The sequence below is a fragment of the Petromyzon marinus genome, chromosome 38 (genome assembly GCF_048934315.1).
Source record: "Petromyzon marinus isolate PM22_M1 ecotype Great Lakes invasive population chromosome 38, UKy_Petmar_22M1.pri1.0, whole genome shotgun sequence".
Classification (NCBI taxonomy): domain Eukaryota; kingdom Metazoa; phylum Chordata; class Hyperoartia; order Petromyzontiformes; family Petromyzontidae; genus Petromyzon; species Petromyzon marinus.
This window is the reverse complement of record NC_133704.1, coordinates 11,069,781-11,097,712: the sequence shown is the minus strand read 5'-3', so window position 1 is coordinate 11,097,712 and position 27,932 is coordinate 11,069,781. Positions and strand designations below refer to the sequence as shown.

The 27,932-nt window shown below is 43.3% G+C and overlaps 1 protein-coding gene across 5 annotated transcripts; it reads right to left on the bottom strand.

Moving 5' to 3' along the window:
- Nucleotides 1-428: 428 nt before the first annotated feature.
- On the bottom strand, nt 429-27,932 carry POLDIP2 (DNA polymerase delta interacting protein 2). 5 transcript variants are annotated; one of them, XR_004403967.2, is made up of 12 exons: nt 27,641-27,932; nt 21,156-21,234; nt 18,790-18,899; nt 17,909-18,014; nt 16,584-16,653; nt 16,033-16,140; nt 15,115-15,251; nt 13,008-13,034; nt 12,219-12,344; nt 10,578-10,657; nt 7,406-7,590; nt 4,836-5,452 (listed from the first exon to the last, which is right to left on the bottom strand). XR_004403967.2 is itself a non-coding variant. In XM_032967608.2 (11 exons), exons 1-11 carry the CDS (start codon nt 27,826-27,828, stop codon nt 4,488-4,490), a joined length of 1,152 nt encoding a protein of 383 aa, XP_032823499.1. In that variant the 5' UTR covers nt 27,829-27,929; the 3' UTR covers nt 429-4,487. The 5 variants fall into 5 exon arrangements, 4 of the variants coding, with proteins under 4 accessions (XP_032823499.1, XP_032823501.1, XP_032823500.1 ...); XM_032967608.2 differs by lacking the exons at nt 4,836-5,452; nt 7,406-7,590 and adding an exon at nt 429-4,608 and having other exon boundaries at nt 27,641-27,929; XM_032967610.2 differs by lacking the exons at nt 4,836-5,452; nt 7,406-7,590 and adding an exon at nt 429-4,608 and having other exon boundaries at nt 18,802-18,899; nt 27,641-27,926.

Below are 27,932 nucleotides of genomic sequence, written 5' to 3'. Positions count from 1 at the left end.
CAGCCAAATACTCCGAACGCGTGATGTTGATTCTGTGGAGGGAAACCCCGGAGGGCCCAGAGAAAAATCCACGCGAACATGGGGATAGACACGCAAACTCCAAATATACAGCAGCAGGTTTCAGGGTCGGGATCGAACCCACGCCCTCCTGTGTACCCGGCGAGGGAGTTAACATCTCCTTGCCACCACGGGGGACAATCGGAGGTGCCGGGGTTGTGCCGTGTTGTCCCCCCCCCCCCCCCCGATGTCTTTTCTCGGCGTGCTGAAGAAGAAGCTCCTCGTCAGCACAGCGAAGTGCGAAATGTCAAGACAACATCGCGCGGTGCTGCACGCGTGGTGACAACCCGAAAAGACGTCAGGCAGAGCCATCCTCGTACTCATCACCCTCGCGCAGAGCTGTTGTTAAATAGCACTTGACAGTGGGAAAATAAGTAATCGTTTCCACATTTTATTTCGCCTACATCATAGCAAAGCCGATTTACACGAAACTGTTTAAAGGGCCTCATTTATACGAAGCCAACACGCATCCAAAAAAGCATTTTTTTCAGAAAAATTCCCGCATTTTACCAAATCTTCTGTGATGAAAGTGCAGTGTTATGCATCTGCAATGCATAATCTATCAAACACGTACTTAAGTTTCCCACCAAAAGCATGAAAACAAATGAATGTTTTAACAAGGACAATAAAACATTGCATAGCATTTGTATAAATTGTCAACTTTTAAATTAAAACTTCATGAAAAGAGACTGTACTTCAATTTTACGGCATTTCCACTAAACGGTTTTACAATTTATCTTTATGGCGGTGCCCCGGAGTACCAAATAATACAAATTGGCCGAGGCAATTAAATATTTTATTTCTGGGACACTTTTTTTTCCAGGGGTGTTACTTAACTCCGCGACTGTGGTACCAATCAATCTGAAATCAGTGCCACTCCGCGATGTGGAAACGCCAAACAGCATAAAAAAATCCGTTATCGAAAATTTCAACTTTGAATAGTGCATCGTGTACAGCTCGTCAAGATGAGTCGATATGCCGCATCGCCGACCATCAACAGACTAAGAATGACCGCATCACGGACATCGTGCGAGAGTTCGGGGTACTATGGTTCCCTGGGGTACCGCCCATAAGGTTCAATTTATCTGTTGAACATCCAACGTTTAGTCACAGCTGATTGATGTAAATTCACACAATCAGAATGTAAAAAAAAATTGAAACGGTTTATTAGAATGCAAAATTGTAACTCGCAAGATGTACCCTGTGACAACGCGTGCAGCGGTTTTCGTGAAATGAAGGAAGCACTTAAGGCAAAAAAAAACTTGAACAAAATTCTGTAATTCACCATTGACAGCATATTTACACTGATAGTTAAGATGCTCAACAATTTTCTCATGTGGATGGAGCTCAATGTATGCATATAATCTTTAAGAAGTCCAGCAAATTCATAGTTATTGTATAGTCTTAAGGCCTTACACATCTCACGCACATTGGCCAGTCTGATCAACGTGAAGAGACCGAGTCAACAAGTCCGGATAATTGGGCGAGTGGACCAGCAACCAATTGCCACGTGATGATGGGAGCAATCAATCTCAGAGTTTCACAAGACAGACGACCCGCAGGAATACATTTTTTGCATTCCCTCCCCCCCCATCAGAGCCCTATAAGCACAGAATAGCACCTCCAGCAATATTAATCGATTCAAATACATCTTATACTAATGCCAGACGGGTCGAATCATTTATGCAAGAATCAGTTTTCGATTCACACGCATTGCAATGTGCACGGGAAAAATCGAGAGCGACTTTAGATTTCAAATGTCCAACGCCAATCCTATACTGTAGCTGCTGTAGATTACAAATGCACAATGGGGAAAAAAGTGAATTTTTACCAAATAATCAATTCATTGAACTGCAAAAGGAAATATTTACTCCCATCTCACCAATGCACAGGCTGATGTTAATGCTCGTCTCAATGATCCAATAGATGTCGTAGGGCACGGTTATTAAACTGGCGATATTTGGCCCACGAAGTCTCTGAGGCAAGTGACGAGTCTGTGGGTCTAAGTTGGTTGTACGTTATTATGGAGGCTGTGGATTGGTATTGCCACTGCAGGGAGACATTGACCTCCCTGGGATCGTGTTTAGGCACCGGGTCACCGTCGAGGCTGTGGGTCAGCATTGATTGGGATTGTGCTAGAGGTCGTGAGGTCAGCATTGAGGGTGGGAGCTTAGCGTCGAGGTTTGGCCATTATTGATATGGTATTGCCAATGTATTTACATTATGAGACCTCCTTTGCTAGAAACAAGATGTAGGAATAGGTTTTACCCTTCTAACAGGCACAAAAAACTGACACCTTTATTCAAGGCATCATGTTTGCAATAACCACAACACAAGCAGTCAAAATGCAAACAAAAAAGACCACTCTGATAATTGGTTATTGCAAACATGATGCCTTGAATAAAGGTGTTTTTTGTGCCAGTTAAAAGGGTAAAACCTATTCCTATATCTTGTTTCTGGCAAAGGAGGTCTCATAATGTAAATGCTCACCCCGAGCCCTCAATACTCTTGATAGTGCGCTGTTTTTGAGTTGTACGCCTTTTGGCGTCTTCTGGTCCAACACCAATGGAGACTAGGCTCTAAGAAAAGCTGTCTCGGGTGTGGACCATTCAAATTCAAGGACAGTGCATATTATTATCAGAGTTGTCTTTTTTGTTTGCATTTTGACTGCTTGTGTTGTGGTTATTGCAAACATGATGCCTTGAATAAAGGTGTCAGTTTTTTGTGCCAGTTAAAAGGGTAAAACCTATTCCTATTGCCAATGTAGTTAGGTGTTGACTCTGGGATCGTGTTGAGGCCACGAGTCACTGTCGAGGCTGTGGGTTGGCGTTGACTGGGGTTGTGCTAGAGGTCGTGGGGTCAGTGTTACGTGTTAGCAGGTCATTATTAACATGGCTCGCAAAAAATGTCCCGACACCGTGACATCCAGATGTTACGTGGCTAGCCGGCACACGCCACTGTTAATATACGGCCTACCTGTATACAGAGAATTCTACCATGCCTGGCATGCGGCTGCCACCAGGACGACTACCTGGTTGCCATATTGCATATTTAAATGTGGTTGTCTTGCAGCATGGAGCATGTTACAAACATGTTACGCAACTTCGATTTAAAGCTTTCGTGACTGCAAGGATTCATCTTCTTTGGTTCTTTCGGTAAAGTCACGTAGAATGAGAATAAAATAATAGTGTTATTTTATTTTATCAATTTATTATTTTATTCTCATTCTACGTGACTTTACCGAAAGAACCAAAGAAGATGTTAAGCAACATGCAGCAAGCACCATGTTCGGGAGGGGTTATATGAAACAGGTTTTGGATCCTATGAACCATTTTCCCTGCATGAACGGTCAACAGCATCTCTCCTGCCCACTGGCAACAAGTCAACGTTGTAGTATGCAGCCCTCAACATCGTACAACGCCACTGCCCTTGCTACTCATCATCCATGTGCTCATTTAGGTCCGGCCTGGCCTGTCAACCCTCACCTCGCTTCCCTCCAACCACCCACCCACCCCTTCCCAAAACAATAATCAGCCGTGATTGTCCAAAGCATTCTACAATTATTTTTTTTATTTAATCGAGCTGGGCAACGAGATGCCCAGTTATGTTCGGCTCTGCCAGTGTGCGTCGGCCTTCCAAAGACTTACATTCACTCCTTCTCAGAGTAAATTTGACAATTGCAATAAAATGTGCAGGTTGTGGTTATATAGTATGTTAGCATATCTTAACATAAACGCATTTTTACACATGGGGACACGTCAGTGTTGACAAAGTAAAAAAAAAAAGAACCGAATGTTAATACATGCACCGTGTCAAATATACCACATTGTCCTGCGCTTTCTGATTTACATTTTACACGAATGCTTGCACCCCAGTATATTTTCGTGCAAATATCAACGTTCATAATTCTAAAACAAAGCTCCAACCCAGCCTGCCGAAAATGTGTTCGTTGTAAAAGTTGGAATATTACATAACTTGCAAAACACTATAACCCCAATAACTCAAAAAAAGGCAAACCCATGTTTATTTTTTTTAACAAGTAAACACGATATTTAATTACTTACTTTTTACTTATTTTACTACCAATCCTGAAAAATAAATCTCTATGCCCACCCCCGTTTGACAATAGCCACAGACTTGTATGCAAAAGCATTTTCACAGAGTGCAAACATGAAAAATCCAGTGCGCTCCCCCAGACCACCCGAAGAACCTGCGAGGGATGTTACATTCGAACGAGCGGTGGTGGTGGAGGTTGCACCGGTGGTAAATTCACCATCGCTGAACAACTGGGAAAGGTGCGGTGCAGTGCCTTGCCTCAACCTCCTAACAAACGCGTGGGAGCGCCCCCCCCCCTCTGCCCTTTTGGGGGGCAAACATGGACACGGGCGGCCGCCGTTTGAGCCACACCGCCACGTTGCTGTTGTGGCCGGCTACCAGTTGTAGCCCTGCGGCGTTGGCTTGTTGTCGTCGTCCTTTTTGCTCTCCAGTGAGAAGGGGGGGATTCGGGTGTCAAACTGCGAGCTGTCCGGCTTTTCGAAGCGGAAGGTGCCCCTGGAGGATGAGGTGATTGCAGGAGAGTGAGGGGGGGAGGGTAAACATCATCCACAGCTCAGTGGGTAAAAGGAGTTGGCGGTGGGGTGGGGGGGCAGCTCTCGCCTCTCAAGGCCAAGACATAAAAAACACATCTCTGTTAACACTCGGACACGCACGTGCACACACACACACCTGTATACACGCCAAGCAGCCAACGAAACAAATTTTCACAATGTGCGCCTCGACACATACGAAATGTTAAAATTTATTTAGGCACACCATTACACATGCTGCATTTCCCAGCCAGAATCGTAACGAGAAGAGGCTTATACGGCATCGATAATACTTTCAATCGCTGTGGGAATTCACATGTGTGTACCTCTAGGCTGTGAATCTTGAAAAATTCCCCTCCCCCTCTTGACATAGGCAAGAGTCAAGTAATTCGGTGCAAGTGTCATAACCCATAATGACAAATGTAAAATATATATTCAAGTGGCAAACCAAACTTTGATGACCACATTTAGGCATATTATGTCGAATGATAAATATCCAAGTCACTGTACTATTTATATACATGAAATACACACACTATTCATGTCTCCGCCTCTATGGCCTGACAGGCTAAGGTCGAGGAGGCCAGGCGATCTGGCATCCAGTTTCAAGTTTCTTGGAATTGAAATTCACTTTGGGTCCATCACGGTTTCAATGCTTGTCTGGCCGGTTTAGCTCCCCAAAATCATCGTTCGGACTTGATGGTGCCCTAATTTCACTGCCACTCGAAGACGTCTCCTGGGAGCAAGGTTTAGCAAGTTTGGGATGTCTCCCGATTTTTCACATTTTCTCCATTTTTCAAAGCTTATTTCTACAGAAAGAACCACACACAATGTCCTTATACCATATAGGGAATCTTTACAACATAAAATTACTCAAATATGCAAATACCACGAAGCAGTTATATACGGCACATGGCCCATAAATTCACAAGCGGCGATTTGCCATTTAAAGTTTGATTTCAGGCACGATACTACTCCGCATGATCAGTGCAAAAAGGCATATAATATACATCAATAAAACTTCAAAGCAATGATGATTAAAATGGAATTGGCGATGAGACGATGGACAGTATTATACATATCAACCAACGAAATTAGTAAAAGTACAGCAAGCATTAGTACAAACGAAACGAACTCGGCGGTCACAAAAAAACGTTGAACAAAATACACAATGAGTGCCTGTCATTTCAACGTCAACCTGGAACAAGATATGTCTTTTTGAGGGAGGCCAATGTCATGGGTTACGTGCGAATGTGCGCACACAATACAAACAATACCAAAAACCATGACGGTGGCAGCACCTTGTGTTACATGCGATCAGCTAGCCCAGGGGAACCGATCCTGCAAGCATGACTATATGCCGAGAGGATTACAATAAACAGTTGGGCTTTATAAAGTACAGTAGCTGAAATTATACATTTCATTCCAGTTACGAGTCAAGTCCGAGTGTCTACCCTGTTTATACCAGCAACGGTGCGGTGCTCATCTCCATTGGTGGACATTCCACATTCCCATGGAAGCAACTGATTTCTCCACAAGACTTCCCCACAAATATATTTCCTTTTCATCGACTCCGAGGAGCAGAGGGGATATCACGGGATGGAGTTCACCTGTGACTGGGATTTGAACTGTCAAAACATCTGACCAATGACGATTTAAAGCTTTCGTGAGTGCAATGATTCATCGGATGTGTATGCTTTAACTTAGCTATTTCAATGCTAAATTCTATGCTAATTCCTTTATCAAGGGGTGCCTCTGCGGATGTGTATGCTTTAACTTTTAACATAGCTATTTCTGTGACCAGTCACAAGCTAATCACTCAGCCATTTCAATGCTAAATTATATGCTAATTCCTTTGTCAAGGCGCTTTGTTTCCTCTCACACAGCTTAAAGGTCGTGATCTGAACGTGGCTCTTTCACTCCAGCGCTGTCCTACCAGACAGTCTCGTCCCTTCACCTGATGAAGGCCGCTTGTTTTGTGGCCGAAACGTCGTGAGAATATTATTGTGTTATTTTATTTTATCAATTTATTATTTTATTCTCATTCTACGTGACTTTACCGAAAGAACCAAAGAAGATCTGACCAATGAGTCAAGCAATCTAAAAATCACATGAGACACCCAAATCAGTTGAAGTAATAAAAGAACATTCTTGGTTCTTTCGGTAAAGTCACATAGAAGGGAAATAATAAAATAATAAAAATACAACAATACAATTATCACGACGTTCGATTACAACACAAGCAATCATCATCGTGTGAAAACCACAGCAAGAAAATTTGGAAAAAATTGGCGTTTTTTCTCACGTCGTGAGAATGTGTTTATTTTTATTATTTTCCTTCTACGCGACTTTACCGAAAGAACCAAGAATATGAATCCCTGCAGTCACGAAATCCAACCAGAAATTACTGTGTAGCACTCTACTCTGACCACAAGGGGTGGTGGGGGTTGCCTGGGTGGATACTAAAATTTATGTATGTGATATGGGCGCCAGTGGAGAGATGTCATCTCCCTCGCCTAATGTGCAAGAGGTCGTGGGTTCGATCCCGACCCTGATGGCTGTGTATTTGGAGTATCCATGCACTCCACGGGGTCGCGTTAATTTTTCTTGGGGTTCTCCGGTTTTTCCCTCCACGTTTAGAAGCGCGAGTTCACAGTATTTGCCCGCGGTAAATTCCCACGTGGTAGGCCACTTCGTCGGGCGATCATTTGTGACCGGGGTCGCTTCTGGAAAAGAGCTACACACAGCTCGGTGGGCCTTACCTGGTAAAAATAAAGTGTTGTAGTGTCGTGTGGATCTGCAGTGCGGGTTGCATGTCACGTGTTCCTCCCTTCAAACCAGGTTCGCGAAAGGGCCGAAGTATGCATCCGTTTGACTGTCCAGGTCAAAATTTGGGATCTGTCCTTCAAAGGAACTCCCGTTGTCTCGCTCAAACACAAACGATCCCCTGAGAAAATCGAATACATACAAGGGGGTTTTTACAGTCAAACCTTGCGAAAAGAAAAATGTAGGTCAACAGTGGTGATAATTCAGTAACGGATCGGAACACAGACACAATTTCGCAGACTCAAACCCTTCCGTCTTCCATCAAATTACCAACTCACAAGTTCCCACAACTCGAAAAAATATAACTTTGCAGCCTCATTTCATGACTCTTCAATAAGCCAAACTCAATGTTTACCAATACCCAAAACGAGTCGAAGGGATTACTCGTGACACTCACTATCCCCAAGCCACGGGTGGAAAATAACCATTTACTTTTGCAGGAACCAGTGCATCAACATTTCCACGGTTTATACAGACTGCAGCACAACCACCTGCTGTTTGACTTTCACCAAACTGGGTGTTGCTTTTCTAAATCCCAGAGTACCGATGGGCTGAGTTGACCCCGACTTGAATTTTGAACCGACCATGGCTTCCCAACAGCCTTTGCAGTCGCTACTGCGGTGAAACAAGGGCAAACGCTACGGCCGAGCATTTTATTTACAACTGAATGCGGTGAAGTTAGTCAAGACCAAGTCTACTGCACCCCTACATAAACCAGCTTTGCCCTTACAATCGGTTGGCTGTCGGGATGCCTTTCACCACAGACCTCTTTCCCATGCAAATACTTACATGCAACCTTGATCAGGAAATGTAAATAATTGAAATGGCCAACACATGAATAGAATGCATTTATTATGTATGAATTGGATAAAACCTGTCATAAGGGAGTTACTCAATGTGGATAATACCAAAGGCATGATATCAGAGCACTGAAATAGAAAGAACAGTCAAGGCTAACAGGAAGAGTCAAATCGTAACTTTAAATATTCCATTATTGAAAAAAAAATTAGGTGTAGAGTTAACAAACCTAACAAAGCAAACTCGGAGGAAGATGCATGCAAGGTTTTAAACCGAAAGAGGATAATGACACACAACTGCAGTTGTTTGCAACACAACTATTCACCGTATATCTAACAGCGAGAAAGTTTCACACAAAGCTGTAACCCTTAGGAGGCTACACAGCCAAGGCACCTCCGCCAGGCTTGCCAACTGTTTACGTCTTGTTACCGGTTATCCTCAAATAACCTGCCATGGGCCGCATGAATAGATAAGATAATGCAACAGTAAAACAGCTGAGACCGTTTCAGTCTCAAGGAGAAGCAAAGGAAACGCGTCAAACACCACAATTGCTGATGACGATCCTCTTGCTGCCAAATCCCATCCTAGGCAACTGTGTGTGCTGCGTCTCTACGCAAAGTTAACTCCGGAGCTGCGGTGGTGACGTAATAAAACAGTACAAATAGGACGTGAAAACGTCCGAATATTAATCCTGCAAGGGTGCTGCTGTAAATTGCCATCATCTCATGGAGGCAAATTCCATCATCGGCCGCGATTAAAACCACTGCTGGCAAAACTGACCAAACGGGCCTATACTTGTACAGCATCTCTGCAAGATCACCGCTTTAAAAACAGCTACCATCCAATAGCATCGGATATTAGAAAACTAAAAATGTACACAAAACCAGCAACTGCAGCTCTATGCCAATACAGAAAGCCAGAAATGGTGGCAAGAAAACAAGGAGTAGGCGTACAGTCGGTCTCGTAACACCACGCCAAGCCACAAACTACCTCCCAGATCTGCCAGTTTCGTAAGGATTTCAGCTAAGGACAGCTGTAAAGAATTGCCATCTTGTGAACATTCGTTTAAGCGAATGCTTCAGGAAAATGGAAAATTATGCACGGGGAATATTTTCACAGCATCACACCAATGCGGGATGCGCAAAAACTCAAAAGTGAAAGGACAGGAAAAAAACACCTGCACCCAATACAACAATTAAATGTACATCGGTAATAGGGATGAGTTTGATTACAAAATTTAGGATCAGATCTTTAGGAAAATTTCCCATCTTTTAGATTTCCTGATCATTTTGATTGTGTAATAAATTTAACGTGCCTGCCAACAAAAGCGATGCCATCTGATGCCATGCGATGCCACTTTTGGCATAAAAAGCAGGTGACATTGAAGCGACGTAAACGTATTGTGACGTTATTTTTGGATAATTCCGCAAACTATATCAGATATCTGAAACTTAAGTATTTTAAGCCCAATTTTCGGAATTATCTGAAAATCAGCCTGTGTAAATATGCTGCAGGATAATCGATCTCGTGCCTAAAAACGAGACACTTCCACCCTCCTAACAACTCATACCTAAACAGCACACAATTTGATGGACATTATAGCATGGGGAAGGATGCATCATTGGCATCGGCCACGGAGATGTGTGTGGGGGGTTAATATCTACGCAGGTGCTTTGGCACAGGCATAACTATTCTCTAATAGAGCGTGGTTTCAACCAAATCGTTCCGAAGAAAGATTGAAGCTTGTTTTATACAGGGTGTAAGAAACTCGTGTACTTTAATGGATTGTGATTTTTCTTTAATTCATGATAATCCTTGGTCAATCCATTGCTGGATGAAAGTCTCCAAGCCATTCACCCACGTGGCAAATGAACAGATTTCGTCACTCCATCTCTCCGGTAGTTTTCCTTGAGCCGCGTTGCATTTCGCGTTATCATTTTCATCATCATTCTCGACCATTGGCCCTCATCCCCTCTAGAGACTTGTCTTTCCAAGCAGTTACTTCTTTCCGCAGTTTGAATTCTGTCATTAAAGTGCGTTCGTTATCAAATCCATGCGTTTATCATCTCTTTACCTCTCAACGCAATTCAAAGTGTGCGTCTTCTAACCTTTCAGTTTGTTCCATATTTTTCATTAATGAGCATGTTTATGACCCATAAATCATAGCAGGCTGATAAAAAAATACCCTTTTTTGCCACCCCCCCCCCCCCCCCATTTGATAAAATAACAAACACGTGACGAACACAGGAAGCCTCACACAGAACAAGAAAGCCGTAGGCAGAGCCAAGTTAAAAAGAGAAGCGTCCTCACCACATGTGGCCGCTAGATGCCTGCAGCGAGACGTGGCTGCTGTACTGGAAGGCCGGCTGCTCTTTGGACAGTATGGGCTCCTGCAAGTTACAGTCGCGCACACGCACATCCATTAGCCTCAAGGTCGAAGCAGCCTCCCCTGCTCATATAAAACGGGGAGCTCATTCGCCACTGGCAGAACCGAGCAATCGTCAGCAATGATCAATCTGCCGCGGGATAAAAACTCCTCCAAGTTGTCGCCAACACCTCAACCCCGGCAGCTGCGCGGCGGGAGCAGAGATAAATCGCTTCCCTCTTGACGGCGGCTGCAGCCTCGTGAGTGCATTCCCCCCCCCCTCCCGCCACCTCGCTCGCTTCCTCGACTGCCACTATCGTTATTCTTGGACATTTCACCGAGCAGCAACGCACAAGCGCAGACTTCACCGTTTCATCTCTCCGGTGGACATCGCTCTCGGGCGCGTTTCGGCCCTTTGACTGCCACTCCATCCTCATTCTCGACCATGAGCCATCATCTTTTCAAGTGACGGGTTCTGCCCAAACAAATAATTTTAACAGTCAAAAGGATATATAGTCAAAAGGATGACTTTTTGCTGTACATTCTCCAAGTCATGTTTTTCTTCTTCCTGCATCTTAAATTGTATTCTAATAATGCCTCTCTTCTTGCTTCTTTGCTGGACACTTTTGATCTTTTGTCCCATTCTTCATCAGTGGCCATGTGTCAATTCCATGTAATAACTCAAATATAAAAACGTTATTTATAGGCAAAAGTGTACGTTGCTTTTCATTTCCAAGTTCAACTTTCCCACAGCTCTCCAACCCACTTTCTACCGCCTCTATTTCACCTTTTTAATGTTGGTCTGCTTTTAATAAGGGACTTAATAAGGGTATATGTATTACGTTGTCTTTTTCAGTTTATACTGAGTCCAACTCTGCAACCTTCTTCTAACATTTATTTTAGTTCATGCCCATCGGTTCGTTAAAACTACAAAATGACAAACTAATCTGAGATGGTTAAACTATTTTTGTTTAGATTGGCCAAGCTAAGGCACAACGTTCACGACGATAACTTTCACACATCCGCCGATTGAAAAATATTTTACCAAACATCCCAACGCGAGGATGGTGCGGTGCTTATCCCCATGTTTACAGCCATGAGCCAGTGGTGAAAATTCCACAAGCCTACGGTGAGGACGAGTCTATCCATAGGACAACCATGTAGATTTACAACTCAGACTTATTTTTCGGTATCAAAAAATGCTGAAATAAGAATTGTTTCAGACTGGTGAGACAAGGCCACAAGGAAGGCCGTCTCTGGCCTGGCACAGGTGCCACCAAGGCTTGCCGACAGGAGGTCACCGGACAGGCCCAGGTGCCATGGGTTGCCCGACGGACATGACTGGCAGATGCACCAAAGACAATGCATGTATAGTCAGAGCATGTTTGTTTGCATGTCTTTCCCCAAGTACGTGTGGCTAATGCAGACTTGATGCCTTGCAATAGGTAACCATTTGGCGTTTGAATAATCCTTTAACACCTCCCGTTTGATTGCCATAAAGGATAAAAAACCCTATTTTATTTTTCACGATTTCTGATTAAATTACATGACCACAATATGTTATCCCTCGTATCTTCCTCGCTCACCCGGCCGACAACGCCGCGGCCGCGCACAGTCTCCAGCGTGCCCGAGAGGCTGAAGATCCTCCAGTGTCGCTCTCTCAGCTGCACCGTCTGCTCTCCGAGGTTCTCCAAGCGGATGCAGTACCTCCACTGCACGCGCCACCGCAGACCCGCGCAAAAGAGGCGGGGGGGGGGCAAACACACCACCTCCTTACGGCAATGGTGATGGAAAGGTTCCCTTGACATTTCCCTCGCTCAAACAAGTACGGACGGGGGGGGTAGAATTTCTCTCCAGGCAGTCTGAAGCCAGTGGTGGAAAATGTTATGTTACACAATGTGGTGGGTCAGGTTCCTTAGACGGGCGTATGCAAAATTATTCAATTTGTGTTGTAAATTAACATCTATTTAGGGATTACAAAAAGGTGACCTGCAAAATGTATCACTCCATAAAAAAAACTATTTCTTAGTCCATCAGCCTATGGGCATTCCAGATCATTATCATCCAGCAGCATTTTCTTACACAAAGAAAACTCTGAACTGGGTTTCAACCATTTGGGTCAACATTGTGTAAATTTGCTCTTGAGCGATGAGGTTAATGATGCTTATAATTGTGTTCGAACAGACAGGAATCGTTGTTTTATGTTGGAAAAGCTTCCGCAAATTAAAACGGGAAGGATTGTATAGAGACATTTAAATGGCAATGCCCATCTGAGAATATTATTTGTCTCATCCCCTGTAGCGTTTCAAGGTTAATTATTAACGTGTTAAAAAGTGCCAGCCAGCTGCCAGAGCTGTTGTAGAAATAGGACTTACCCAATAAACTAGGGCATTCTGCGTTTCCTGCAAAATAGAAAGAAAAACGGTAGACGTTAACAAACCAACTATTTGAATCGTCACACAACACGACAACTTGCAACTTCCTATAGCATGTTCGAGATCTTCCAGTGACCTGAACGGTGTCAGTGATGTAAATCCCACAGGCTCATTTGCAGGGGTCAATTCCTCCAGTAACACATCCGTACATGTGTTTGCTCCAGCAACCTGAATGTAAATGTTGACATGCAATCTGCACACACCATGACCATTTCAATCTTACAAGCACGATTCGATGGATCATTTGTGAAGTGCATGAATCTGCTTGAAATTATGAACGTATGTATCGCTACAGGTCTAGTTTTCACACAATACACCACAAAACATGTTTTTGTCTGGTTAAAATTTAAATTCAAATGCTATTCCAAACCGACTTTCAATCGCAGCACATTTCGCATGGCTCAAGGGTAACATGCCCTGCTGTTACAACATTCGCTATATAGACCTCGCGTGTACCTATCAAGGCGATGAAAGTTCGCTATACGCTACTCTCGAGCACAGATGCTATATAGCTTAACCCCAATTTTTCATCTCGCTATTCAGTAACGATGCACCCCATCAACTGCTCCGGCTGACGAACGGTCATCACAAAAACGCAGGTACCCACATTCGCTTGTTAACCGCAGAATGTACCACTCGAGCCTGTGTTTTTTCATTGTTGAGTTTAGTTCCTATGATCACTGTTACATTGCTTTTATGGCTTTATTTTGGTGATGTCGAAAAGTTGTTTTGGTTTGGCCATGTTTGTTGCAGTACGGAGTTAGACTGATGGCCTTAATCCAAGTTGCCTTGTGGTTGTTGTTGTTGTTTGACTTGCATCCCACTGGGATTTTTGCACACAGTGTTGGTGTACGGTGCTTTTTCAGGAATATTTTGCTGTTTTTTTCCTGGATTTTCTGTTTGCACAGTCACAGTCACTTTAAGATGTTTTCTTGTTCATGTTTTTTGTTTGTTGCGGTTGCACCCGATTCAAGAGCCGAATAGCTCACAGGGCTATACCAAATAAATGAAATGAAATGCAATGGAACTGGCCGGTTTGCTTTCATTACTATTATTAGCCAAGAATGGGCGTGTGTGTTTCGCGCGTGACGGCACTTCACGAATATTCACGAGTGGGTGGATAGTTACAGGAACGCAGAAGGTCGAGCTGAATTCATTAATTGATTACGCAAAGTCGCTTCAAATATGTTTCTTTACAGAAAATAACGGTAAAAAATAAAGCTACGCAGCACAGTGCTACATCCGTGCGTGACGTCACTGCAAAAGAGGCCCCTCCCCCCTTCATTAATATTCATGCCCGCGTGGAAATTTACACTAACGCACAAGGTGGCGCACTCCACATATGCCGCAACCCTCCACAATAACCATTAGCGGGTGACGTCTGTCCACAGGGGCAACCCCCACCCCCTCATGAATAATTATGAGCGGAACAATTTTCTATTGAATATTTCACATTTACTGCAATATACACCCGTCCTTGGATGGGCAAAAAAGTTAGGCAGGCATGGCACACAGCCACCTTTGTCTCACCAGGATGTTTACACACAATTCCAGGTACTCGCTGATATAGCCAGGTCGAACTAAAAATTGGCCCAGGACTAGTTAAAATATTTATCACTGATATTGGCCTTGAGTGGGACTAAAACTCAGGTAACCGGCTTTGCACTTAGGTTGCCCAGGGTTTGTAGCACGGTTCGCTAACCGCTGCCCCATCACTCGTGAACACACATTGCGTGCACAAAAAGATGAAGACAAAAATCCCCCATATAGCCTAAACAGACTGTTGGGGCAAGTTTCAAGTTTCATTTATTTATTAAGTGCTGTTAGATAGCACCAATGATGGCCGACACAGCACACGAGGGGGTGGGTGGTAGCCAACACCACACCCGGCTGCCTTCGTCTCCCCAGCGGTGATGTTTACACGCCACACCGGGTACTCATTTGAGGCCGAGCCGACCTAGGGGAGGCCCCAAGACCGGTTCAGATAATCATAAGCTAACCGCTGCACCGCCACTTGTGAATGCACATGCACACAACCACACCGTACCCGGGCACCCATGTAGAACGGTGTGACGGTGACGCGAATGCCCTCCGTGGTTTCTCGGTGCACGTCCGAGAGCTCCAACCACGGATGGTTCTTCTGCTGCCACGCGTGCAGTGTGTCGCATGCAGTAAACACAGGTACTGGGGAATAAGTGGAAAGGGCAAAGATGTGAAGGGAGGGAAGCAAATTAAAGATCAGATTCATTATGATTTGCCTCGGGATAAACTACCCAGTTGATTGCAATCGGACAATTTGTTTTTTTAAGACAGCATTTCCCCCTACTCTTCAAAAGAGCAATGGGTGATGCTCACCACTACTAGCGACCCCAAAGTCGGTTGTGGAAATACCATATTCTCATGGAGAGGGCCAGTCCATTAACACAAACCACTCCATTTCCATCACAGCGGTTGTCACCAATGGCTCGGAATAGTTAACGTAGATAAGGGCCGGCACATTACTCGCTTGAGCGTGGAGACGCTTACCTTTGAGCAAAGGTAAAGACGCAGCCCCTGCAATTGCTTGCTCGCACCACTGCTGGCGGAAAGGCTTTCATTAAGGGAGGGATCTCTCAAATCCCTCGAAGGGTATCTTTGCATTTCTCTTCCATGCTGGGCCAGACGTCTGGAAAGAGGTGGAAGTAGCCAAAATTTACTCCGCCACGCGCAAGCTGCCGATCGAATGTGGCGGACCAATTTACACAGCTGGGTGGAGAGAGGTGGGATTTAATAACTTGCCCATTGCTTCAAGTGCCATGCCAGGAGCTTTGAACTGGCAACCTCTGCATGTGGACCTTCTTTCACGCCGTATGTAGCCAACCGTGCTAATTCTGCATTGCAAGTCCAGTGTGCTAACCATCACAACACTATTGAACAAAAAATGTAATACTGCAAGGCTGCTCATGTTACAAAAGTCTTTACCTACCCTTGGTAGCGTCGTAGTTGAGGAATCTGTCAAACAGCTCGTGCTGGATGGGATTTTTGTCCATGGAGTTGTACGGCAGAACGTCCTCATGGCTTACATAGTCCAGACCTGAAGGAAACAACAACCCAACGTTGCACTTGTGTTGGGGAGAAATCTAATTATTGGTCATTTGCATTTTGCGAACGTGCATTGACCGTTGTTGATATTGGGATCGTTTCTAGGGGCTGCAAGACTTCTCTTGGATTTTGGCCCATGGTGTGGTTGTTGGGGGTAGATGCGACTGGAGGGGGTTTGAAGGGTTGGTGCAGTTGATGTGGTTGGGTGGATTGTTTTACGAATGGGACTCCCTTATTGGCGACAAGTTTCAGCGGCTGTTGGACCACCCTGTGTATGCAAACTCATCATATTCTTTTCACATGTCATCCCAACTTCTTTTGCCCTATTTTCTACCCTAGTCGTTTTGTATTTTGTGGATTGTGTTGTAAGGCATTCTGAGATGACAGGATTTTAGGTGTTAGATAACAAAAAAATCTGTATCATGATCGACGCACCTGGGATGGCATACAGGGCTCGGCTGTCTTCATGATTGGCCAAGAACGTCACTCCTTCCGTCTGTGCACTCTGCGATGACGAACACATCAGCCACATGTTCAGCCAAATAAAATACCTCCCCAAATAAGGTCTTACTTATACGGCGATGAAATATTTAAAACCTGCAAAATATTAGCCAAAAGTCCGATGGAGTTTTAACGATTTAACTCAAGCATTGAAGTATCCACAAACTGTACACAGATGTGAATCTTAGTTTATTTAAACAAGACCTTTATTTAACTCGGGTGAGATTTTCACCTTCCCCAACAATGGTTGTAGCATTGAAGCAGAAAGAATCATCTTAATGGGCAGAAAAAAAAGTCTTCCAGCAAAGCAGTATTGCACATCAAAAGTTTTCCAACCCATCATAATTGTAAACAAATTATTTGCCAATACCGCATTGGCAGTGGTGTACAAGAACAATAAACATACAAAATAACATTCATATTCTTGGTTCTTTCGGTAAAGTCACGTAGAAGGGAAACAATAAAATAATAATAAAAATATATATTTTGTTTCCCTTTTACTTGACTTTACCAAAAGAACCAAGAATATGAATCCCTGCAGTCACGAAAGCTTTAAATAAAAGAAATCGCATTCGTTTATGACACTTCCTTAAAATGTATATATTTGTAATATATAGGTGATGTTTCGGCTAAAGACCCTTCTTCATAGCACAGACATGCCAAAGAGATACAGCTAATAAGGGCTAGAGACACAGCACTTAACCCCATCACCAGTTTTTGAATAGGCATATGAATAGTTACCGAATAGTAACCGTCTAACAACAGGCTTTGTACTTAATGGCCAGCAATCATCGCTTCATAGTGACGTGTCCTGCATGAGGTCACCGTGCTTTATGAGGATGCAGGGCTGATGTGAAAATAGCACAAGTAGACTCTACTTACGAACGAGTTAGGTTCCAGGAGGTCTGTTCCCAAGTCCAAATTCACTCCTGTCGATTCCAAACATGTTGTACGGCATATACACTAAACACGGGAAACCGCTTTAAAAGTTGTATAATCTCCTATAGATTCAGATGCCACTGGTTCTTCATGTCCTGCAGATGTAGATGCCACTGCTGCCATCTATTGTGGGGCAGTTGAACTTACGACTATCAGTCCGAACAAGTAACTCGACAGACGGATCAGGTTTTTTTCGTATCTCCGAAAGCTCGCAAGTCCAATTATCGAAAATAGAGAGAGTTCCCGAACTTCAAAAGTAACAGGTAATCAAACTCTTAGGCACACGTGGGGTATTGCGTCACAAGTCCATTGGTACGTACAATGTGAGGGCAATCCCGGGCATCGATGAGGACTTGGTAGTATGTGTGGGTCTTCCCCTTCATCTCCTTTCCCGTTTGTTGACCCCCCGGAGGCTCCGACTTGCTACTGAAGGTCAAGACGGGCATTACGCAGCAAATATATACAGTTAAAAGTGTAAGATGCGGATTAGTCGTACGCGGCTATTGAACTAAATGGCTATAAAACACAGTAACCCGACGTTAATCTAACGTTACCAAAACCCCACAATTTTGCTGGAATTGCATAACCATGCTTATTTAAATATACATTCGATCATTTTCATCATTTGACATGTTGTAATGGAGTATTTTATGCGGCACTGCCAATGTCCTTATATGGATAGATTGATACAGTAAAACCAGTTGTACAATAGTTGTTTTTGCCACCCCAGCCAAGTAAACCCGATTCGCCGACTCACAATGCACTTCCGAGAGCACCTTCCATAAACTGAGACGCATCAAATCTTGTGTAAATGCACAGAAACTTGGCCAATCGCAGGTTTCCCCTCATCGCAGATTTGATCATTCGCGTCAGGTTGACGGGAGGTATAGTTTGGCAATCGTGCTCATGTTGACCGTGAGATTCCTGTATCTATCGCAAATACGGTTCTAGCAGTGCACTGCTCACGGGATGATGCTTCTACGGACGAATACACACGTTGTTGTTGTTGTGCCGTTATTAATTCTTTGTAAAGCCCTTGGTTTGAGGAGCTATATAGATTCCGTTAAGGTAATTTTCTTGCATCGAACAAAAATCTCCGGGGAGAAGGTGGCTATAAAACAGTTGCGTGTGGCACCACAGATCGAAATCCGCCGGTTGCTCTAGCACTGAATGCAAACAAAGGATGGGTGGACACACGCACATGGACACGTGCCTTTCATCGTCATTTCCTGCTGCATCTCGGTCGTAGAGCCTCGCTTGCCACGGGAAGAGCACAACACCACGGTATCCGAAAACTCTGTGCAGGAACAACTGCGACGGCAATTCGAACACCGGTACACTCAATTACACGAGGTTCCGATTTTTTTTTTTACACGTGAAAGTTTGCGCAAAGTATTTTTAGACCGTGTTCTTTGCATGTTGCGAAATACAACTCTTGCTCCGAAATGCCATTTACAATAGCAGTGTTGTTCTAGATCAAGCTGCCAGTGTGAAATGCATTCCATATTTGTACTCTTGTAAACTCTGAGGACGAGATAAATAACCAAAAGCAAAAGGCATTTCAGGAATTACACTGCATAGATTCACAAATTGGTCACGTGGTTTTCTAAAATATAGCTCTAAATAGAGGGTTAAAAATGGGATAAAATGTTGGCTATTTTCTGTGTTTGTAGATGCGAGGCTTAATCCTTTTCAGAATTTGTCTTACATTACCCGGCATCATACGAATATTAAAAATAATCTATGCCTCAAGTTTCCTGGCTGATCTCTTCTCCACTTTAAACAATTATTAGTGGCTGCGGGTCGTTGTCACCGACACTAGCTGGTTAAACTGGCTAAAATGGTAATTTTCCACGTAGCATCGAGTTGAAACGGCAGAAGACCTGTTAATAGATAACACCGAAGGAGGTGGGAGAAATGAATAGAAGGGAATTGACACAATTTAAAATTTCTCTCACATTTTAATTTGCTCTACTATTAATTGCAATTCTTTGGCCCAATACGAATAAAAAAAATCACTACATGTACAATCTTGGCATTCTGTTGCTTAAAATGCATATTACATATAGTGCTCCGAGTACAGGATTGTGAGAACAGTATTAACATGAGTGCCGTCTCTCGTTTTACTTTGCAGAACAACTGGCTCTCCTCTGCCAGTAAGAGTACAATAAAACCTTGGATTGCGAGTAACTGTCTGCGAGTGTTTTTCAAGACGAGCAAAAAAAATTAATATTAATTTAATAAACGAGCGAGGGTCTTGCAATATGAGCAGTACGTATACGCTTCGTCTTCCGAGCGTCACGTGATCACAACTGATTTACGAGTGCTTTGATATACGAGTGCTTTGGATTACAAACACGTTTCCGGAACAAATTATGCTCACAATCCAAGGTTTTACTGTAAATAGAACCATGCCTGCCAAGCCAGTGCCTTGCGTGAAAACAAGCATATGGCATGTACCCCCCCCACAACCTCATCAGATCTTAAAAAACCATGCAGGGCTGAACCTGTCACAAGCTTGTAAGGGCGACCACCATGCACGACAGGCGTTCTCGACCGCGGGGGTTACGCGGTGGGCAGCACTATGGCGGTGGATGTGTCAGGTGGGTAAAAGTCTCCTACGATGGCAGTTTTTACAAGGTTTACAAGGTAAATATGCAGAAAATATAGGACTGAAGAATTGCTACATTGCTTAAGTTTTTCCCAATACAAAATGCCCCGAACATTCATGTCGACCATAATAATTGTAAATGATGGGAGTTTACTCTCCAACACACCGGTGTGCTGTACCAGTCACGAATTGGCCACGTTTTGTTGTGACAAACCTTACTAATTGGTTGTGTCGGGTGATGGCGGGTTTAACGACACATTTATATTTACGCGATCTAACCAAAAAAACCCCCTCTATTGTGAACATAAGATATGCTTTCCAAGCGGGTGTGGTGGCGCACACCTGTGATCCTGTCCTTTGGAGTTACGTGCTGGCCGATCTTGCAGATTTATGATAATCTTATAACACTCGTTGAGATCTCTACTTAGATTTATAGCGAGCCTTTAGCTCTTACGTTTAGAAAGCAGTAACAAGAACAGAGTGATTTAGATGGCAGGGGGAGGTGTGCAAGGGCCGAGGAATGATTGACAGCAGGAGGGGTCACGAAAGGGCATGGGGAGGGATGGGAAGGAGTGGAGGGGAGGAAGGGAATGGGCGACAGAGGCGAGGCTTTCAGAGAGGATGTTAGGGGGGGGGGGGGACGACTGCTTAATGAAAGGTGGCCAGGAGATGTCAATACAGCAAGTGGATTCTTGAAGCCATCTGTTGTACGTTTGAGAATTATCCCCTTTGTATGCATGGGTTTATTCTGGGTACTCAAGATTTCCTCCCACGTGCAACCAACGCTCATTACTGGAATTGGCCAAACATTCCAATGCAGTGTATCCTAAAAATGTTCCTCGGTGTTGAGGCTTTCATGGATATAATGGCCTCTACGCAGAACACAACGTTAAATCTGGAAAGCAAAGGCATTAATGAATGCAGTGCTCGTATGGCCCAGCAGAAATGTCACCAACCTGTCCAGTGTCATATTTTCCCTGTCTTGGCGCTTCCAGAATGCCTACGGTCTCCAGCACCTTGCCTTCAGCTCTGTTCCTATTTCAAATCAAGAACGAGAATAAAGAGAGCAAAAAAAGGTTGTTCAATCACGTGCATGCACGCACGGATACATGCATGAATAAACGTACCATTGAAACAAACATTTCCCATTTCAAATGATGAGCAAAGGGGCAGTGCGCGGCGCACATCTTTAAAATCGACTCCTGAACAAATGTCAGAAATTCCACATTCCTATGGACACTCTCCATTACACACAACACCTTCCCATCGTAGTGGGAACTCATGTTATCAACCAATGAGAGATGGGTTGGAGTCAACCCTCGATCAGAATTTGAACTCTCAAAAGTTTCCAATTGATATAAGAGACCACAATGGGCCATCGAGTCAAATGACAGATATTCAACTTTGTCTTACTCAGAAAGTGGTGGAAAACGACAAGCCAGTATAACGAGTTCTATCGTCACAGATAACATAATTCAAAGTTGTTCAACATACATACATAATGGCAAAGGCAGTAATGGTATCGTGGTCAGTCGACACGTTCTGGCAGGACAGCAAATTTCAAACTGGGTGCAAAGCCAGATGTGTAAAAATAAGCTGCTTGTGCAATATGTTTATTATAAAAGTATGATTTGACATGCCATAGGCATATGAATTGAGGACAAAAACGTGATGCATTGAACATCGCTTGGTAACTCGTCCTAGGCATGGAGGGGGCAGTAGGGTAAGTGTCACGATGTCATATATTCCTCCCATCTCTCTCCCGACTACTTTGTTATTCTGATATGCCCATCCCTGGTATTTAACTTTAGATTGAGAAACGTAATATTACACTGAAAATTACACTTGTGACAATACCATATTTTCTGGATCACAAGATACACTGGAAAATAAGACACGCGATTAAAGTTAAACAAATCTGGTTACACATACATACCAACCAGATTATAACATACACCTATAACTTTTGCTTTAAAACACAGGGGGGGGGGGGGAGTGAGTCTTATAATCCAGACATCGACAAAACATTTTAAGGGTGGCTGTTACATTTTGTACTTGAACAATGTATGCAAAGGGTTAGAAGCATTGCTTACAAAAAAACTCCATACTAGGATGAGATAGGCCAGCAGTCTCAATTTACGAAAGGAATTTCAGTTTACAAACGTTCAGTATTTGTTAATGATGAAAATATTCCTTGCACACAAAAAGGCACTCAGAAATGGTCTGGATAGTAATCAAACCATTTATAATCACGAGGCACAGCTTTTCAATAATTAAGCATTCGCAATAATATCAATCCCAATTTAAACGCAGGCAGTTCACGAATTGGATACAGTGTTTCGATTGAGGACTCTTCGGATGGAGGGCGCGGAAGCTCCAAAGCCCTCGTATGCTAGCCTGAACAGGCGAGCTTTGAAGCTGCCCACTGGAAGGTGAATTGGTGTTCGATTGCAAGACATATGTGCTGCGGGAGAGCAGTCCAGACGACTGTTACAGCTACGGAGACAGCGCGGCTCAGCCAGGGCAGTCCTGGTTCTGGGAGCGACAAGCAAATTATTAGATGTGCCATGTAAGACGTGAAAATTTGCCGTGGTCAGTGGCGTGAAAAGGGCGGAGAGGTATATAGCAAGAGGTTAAAGAGAGGTCGGTGGTGGAAAGTCAGTGAAGAGTTTTGCAAAAACATTTGGCCATGCCCAATTCCCAGAACAGCACATGACATATTCTTTGGGTCTTTCGGTAAAGTCACGTAGATACATTAAAAGAAAATAACAAAAATGTTTTAAAAAACTACCACGTTTTTTTTCTTTGAACCTATCTACGTGACTTTACCGAAACACCCAAAAAATATGAATTCCTGCAGCCACGAGAGCTTTAAGTCAAGCGCATGACATGTTGTTTTTTGGAGCCAATGTAGTTTGTTGGAGGTGTTTTATCTGATGTCCGAGTAAGGATGAATTCTGAAAACGCTACAAGCCCGAGTGGTTTATGGGGCTGTCGTCAACGATGGGCAGGTGTGCCAATGAGGCCCTGAAATATAGACTGCGTGTGTTCATGCCTGGGATGCCCAGAGTAACCGGGATTAAGTGTGCACTATAAACTACATTTGAACATACATTTGACTTGAGAGATTATAAAATGTAGGTGGTTGTTTATTTAAAGTAGATTGTGCACTCCATCAGCCAAAGTGCGGTTGAACTAGCAAGCGACACAACATTTGAGTTGATTGTTTTCATGGAAATTGGCGACTATCAGTAATAAATTCCACAAAATCCAGCTGAAGGTACTCCAGCACGCCTTAAGTGCAGTCAGTGGTGATGCGGGCTTATTTTACAGACGTACCAACAATACGTTGTTTATACCATGTACTATTAATGTTGAATAATAACGATGCGATTAATTTATAAATATTCCACAGATTTATGATAACCCTATTAACTTTATTCAAAAACAATTGTGGGAAAAACATGGCTCTATATCTTAAGAGGAACAAAGAAGGTGGTATAGCATGTTTACCGAGATTAGTGGGAGACATGTGGAGGCATTACAATGACAATATCCAAAAAAACTGGTGCAAAAAACTTTTATTTCAGTGGTATTTCTAAATAGATCACCCTGTACACTATAAAAGAGTAAATTCAGTTAGAAAACAATTACGGATCATCTCATCTGGGCTGGGTGTAAAAACACCCTTACAGTCATGGGGGGGGTTAACCAAAAATAACCATTTCAATCCATCACCCAAAGGGCATTCTGGACCAATGCTGCCATCAGAATGTGTTTGCCGGCAAACCAGTGTAGATTTGGCAAGTATTCTCAGCAAGTTTGTGGTATATTACCACCATGCTTAATTAAACAATTAGACATTTTTCATTAATAGGCACATAATAAATCACCTAGATTTGGTCTAATACATCAGGTCTAAAGATCTGGCGATTATGTAGCTATGTTATACTGGGCATATGATTTGAGATGAGTGGTGCAATGGAAGACATGAGAATCATAACCAGGCATGGCAAAGCCACTCGCGGTCTGCTGGCACACGCATGAGCAGCATGCCACAGGCCCACAAATGGCAGACTTGCAAATACCATTTTACTGAACGTGCCTGCATCGCGTACTGCATGAAAAGCGAGGTTGGCTTCGTTGATAAGCGATGCGTTTCTCTTTTTTTTTAAATAATAAATCACGTTTAACCAACCCGCTAAACTCGCTCTTGTAGCCACAGAAGTGGATCCTTATTCCTACTGAAAAATATATATATTTTCTGAAAACTGTTTGGAACAAAAAAAAGATTCTGTGTTGCTGCTCCACGTTTGTGAAAGTACTCCTTGCTGCTCATCTCGAGTTTTGGTTCCCTCCCCCACCTCCCTCTATTTTCCTAGAAAGGCAAAACAGAGATTACTTTCACGTACACTGAACCCCTCTTTCTGGCACCTCTTGCCCCCACATGTGTTCGGTTTCTTTATCCAATTCGCGTGTTTTTACATCAATGTTAGACTAAAACGTAAAGCTTACTCGTACTTTTACCAAACTTTCCCTGGCACCTCTTGCGCTTATATTATATAGTTCATAAAAGCCCGTCTTCGCAAAGCAAAAGTTTTCAATTAATATAATTAACCTGACTTATTTTTTACAGTTTGTATCTACGATCAGACACTTCACTCCAAAAATGTGCATTTTTGCGCAAAAAAATACATAAATTGACGACTTGATTCAACTTCTTATAAAAGACGTACCATCGGAAACCGCTCGATTTAAAGATTCCGTTATTTTTTTAATTATAAAGAAATAAAATTAACTTAATACTCTAAAGGGAAGCTCCAATCTTTTACCGTTTTCGAATTATTCAGATTTTATCATAAAATGCATATTTTAATCCAAAAACACTTGAATCTGCAATATCTGAAAAACAAACAAAAAATATAACAATGGTTCTCGCTTTAATTTAACTTGTAGTTTAGCGCTCTAGCAAACTAAAAAAAACGCAATATTCCATTTTAACAGTTTCTAAATGAAAAAGGCAGACATTTATGGGGCACTTAAAATAAGAAACCTCTAATTTTCACATGTTCCCCATTGTTTAGGTCCTAAAATCTTCCTGTGTGGAGCTCCTTCCAGCTTTCTACCTTGTTGAAAAGTAACGTAGAGGTTTTTAAGACAGATTAAGGTCTTCATTTAGATACAGATTTCCACTGGTTTTTTTTATTCGTGTGTGTTTCTTTTGTGACCATGAGACGTCTTTTTTACGTTGTGAAATACTCCGTAAGGGTATTGCTGTACTCATTCTCTTCAATATCGACGATGTTTGTTGTTTTTGTTGTGCTCACGCATCACCCATTGTGAAATAGCCAGGAAACTGGCTAACGGGACCATCCACGGTAACAAATAAAAATTAACCAATAACTGAAAGAAGTTTTAAAAAACTTGGTATTGTCATTATTACAATTTCATGACAAGCATGTTTTTTTGCCCGCTAAAAAAAATCATCTACGTATATTAAACTATACATGGTACGGCTAACACTGTCAAACGATTAAACATTTAGCGTGATCAAATAGTACAACGTTTATAGAACTTGATTACGACCTCTGCTATCTTCTAAATTTTTTACGTTCTACAATAAACTCCTCCGACTGTTGCAGAGTTTGGGGGGGGGGGAGTTGTTTCGTTGTAAAGTGTTAGAGGGATATCACACATGTAACGATGCAGATTATCAAGTGTGGCGAGGAAGCGAGAGATGGGGGGGGGAGGCTGGAGAGATGGGGAGGACAAACCGTACTGCAAGCAGTACTTGTGTTTGTGTCAAGGGTTTCACAATAGTTTGCCGTGTCACGGTTTCAAAATAGCCACTGGCGGTCAATGGAATTGGAATGACAGCATGCGTGCTCGTGTGTTATGTCCACCCGTTGGGAAAGTAGATCAGTGATTACATTACTGTACTTCGATTAGTTTCAGTTGAATGAAGATAATTTTAAAAACTCAACCGTGGTAATCGTAAAAGTGTACACCATTTGAACTAGAGTTCCATTCTCCGCAACTGCCTATGGTAAATATACACACAATATTGTAGCAGCTTTACTGTTGCGACATTTTATTTTTAGAAATCAAGCCACGTGCAAGGTTTTTCAGTGCTAAAATATCACAAATCCTGCTTAATTCGCCACCGTCACTTGCTTATCTATTTTCGAAATACATGCTGGTGGCATTTCATAGTGACTGTGAACTTCACCTATCAAGGCCTCTTTGTCTACCAAACAATATCCATCTCATACCATACCACACCGTGATCAACCATGAATACTGCAGGTCAGAGCAGCTCCATTCCCTCCCATCGACGTTTTATTTCCCCTCAAGCTCCAATTACCTTGCTCAATTAAAGACACTTGCAACACAACTCACCGATTACAACTTTGTGACACTTTTATTTGGCCCTATAATTTAAAACTCATAAGCGGCGCCCCTTGGTATTTAATGAACCGATAGCTAAACAAATTCGAGGTAAAGAGTCACTTGTCTTTAAAATATGTCAACATGCCAAACACTCGTTAACAATAGAATCGGCCCAACCCAAAGGAGGATCTTCCTGAAAGACAACCTTAAGGACTGGCTTAAGAGATAACGAATTATTATTATATACGGTAACACGCGTCTCGACATGGTTAAAGAATTAGACCCACCAACGGGAAGGGGTTAAAAGTCCAAACCCCAAGTAGCTCAAAAAACTTGCCACATCATCCTTGGTCAAGGTCTAAAAATTAATCAGAATATTTATTTAGACAGCAAGGAATCCGATGAGCTATAAAGCTCTTTTTTCACAGATTTCCAGTAGGGGCGGGTAAGAGCGTTACAACAGACAGTGCACACAATCCTAGGTAAACAAATCATACATACAAATAACACAAAACAATCCCCATCCTCCCAGCCAAAGCCCACCGAGACATTAATTTATCTTTCAGAAGCGAGCTGGCCACAAATGATAGCTCAACAAAAGGTGGCCCATCATTTGGACATTAATAGCAAGCAAAATAATCTAAACAAATCTCAAATGCTTGTTTCTAAAAGCGCTGTAATGAATGGCAATGACCCTCCTCCTCCTTGAATAAGCATCGTCACACGACCCTGTGACCCACACTGCGCAGTCAGAGAGAGGCCTTCATCCAGCAGGATGGGTTCTTAGTCCACCTAGAAATTGGCCACCCAGTGTTGCAATTGATTTTTATACCAACACACTCACCCTTGCTGCGGTAAAATGTGGAATTTCCACAATTGTCGACAAACAGCGGGGGAGGGGGGGGTCGATCAATTCTCTCATCAACAGCACAACACGGCGCGGCAATGATCGTTATCGTTGACGAAGAACCAATGCGCTCGCACGCAGTCCATCGATCACCCCCCCCACCAACTACAACAACGAGCTCGCGCCAACAAACAAGCGCCCCACCTGGACGAATAATAACGCCGGGCCTGCAGCAACAGGGCGCAGCCAGAGCAGGCCCGTGCCTCGTGGCTTTGCGGCGGCCGCGGGCCCTGCCGGGGCAAGAAGGGTCCTGGCCCGCCGCCCGCCACGAGGGAGGCGAGGAGGCCGTGACCGGGTTGGCGACGGAGGTACGAGAAGGTGCGAAGCGCCATGACCGCGAAAATCCACGGAAGGCTTCGAATGACCGCGGGCGTTTGTGGCGTGGTGGTCGTGCGCGTGGTGCGTCCCTTTTATAGCCGCGCAAACCCCCCCCCCC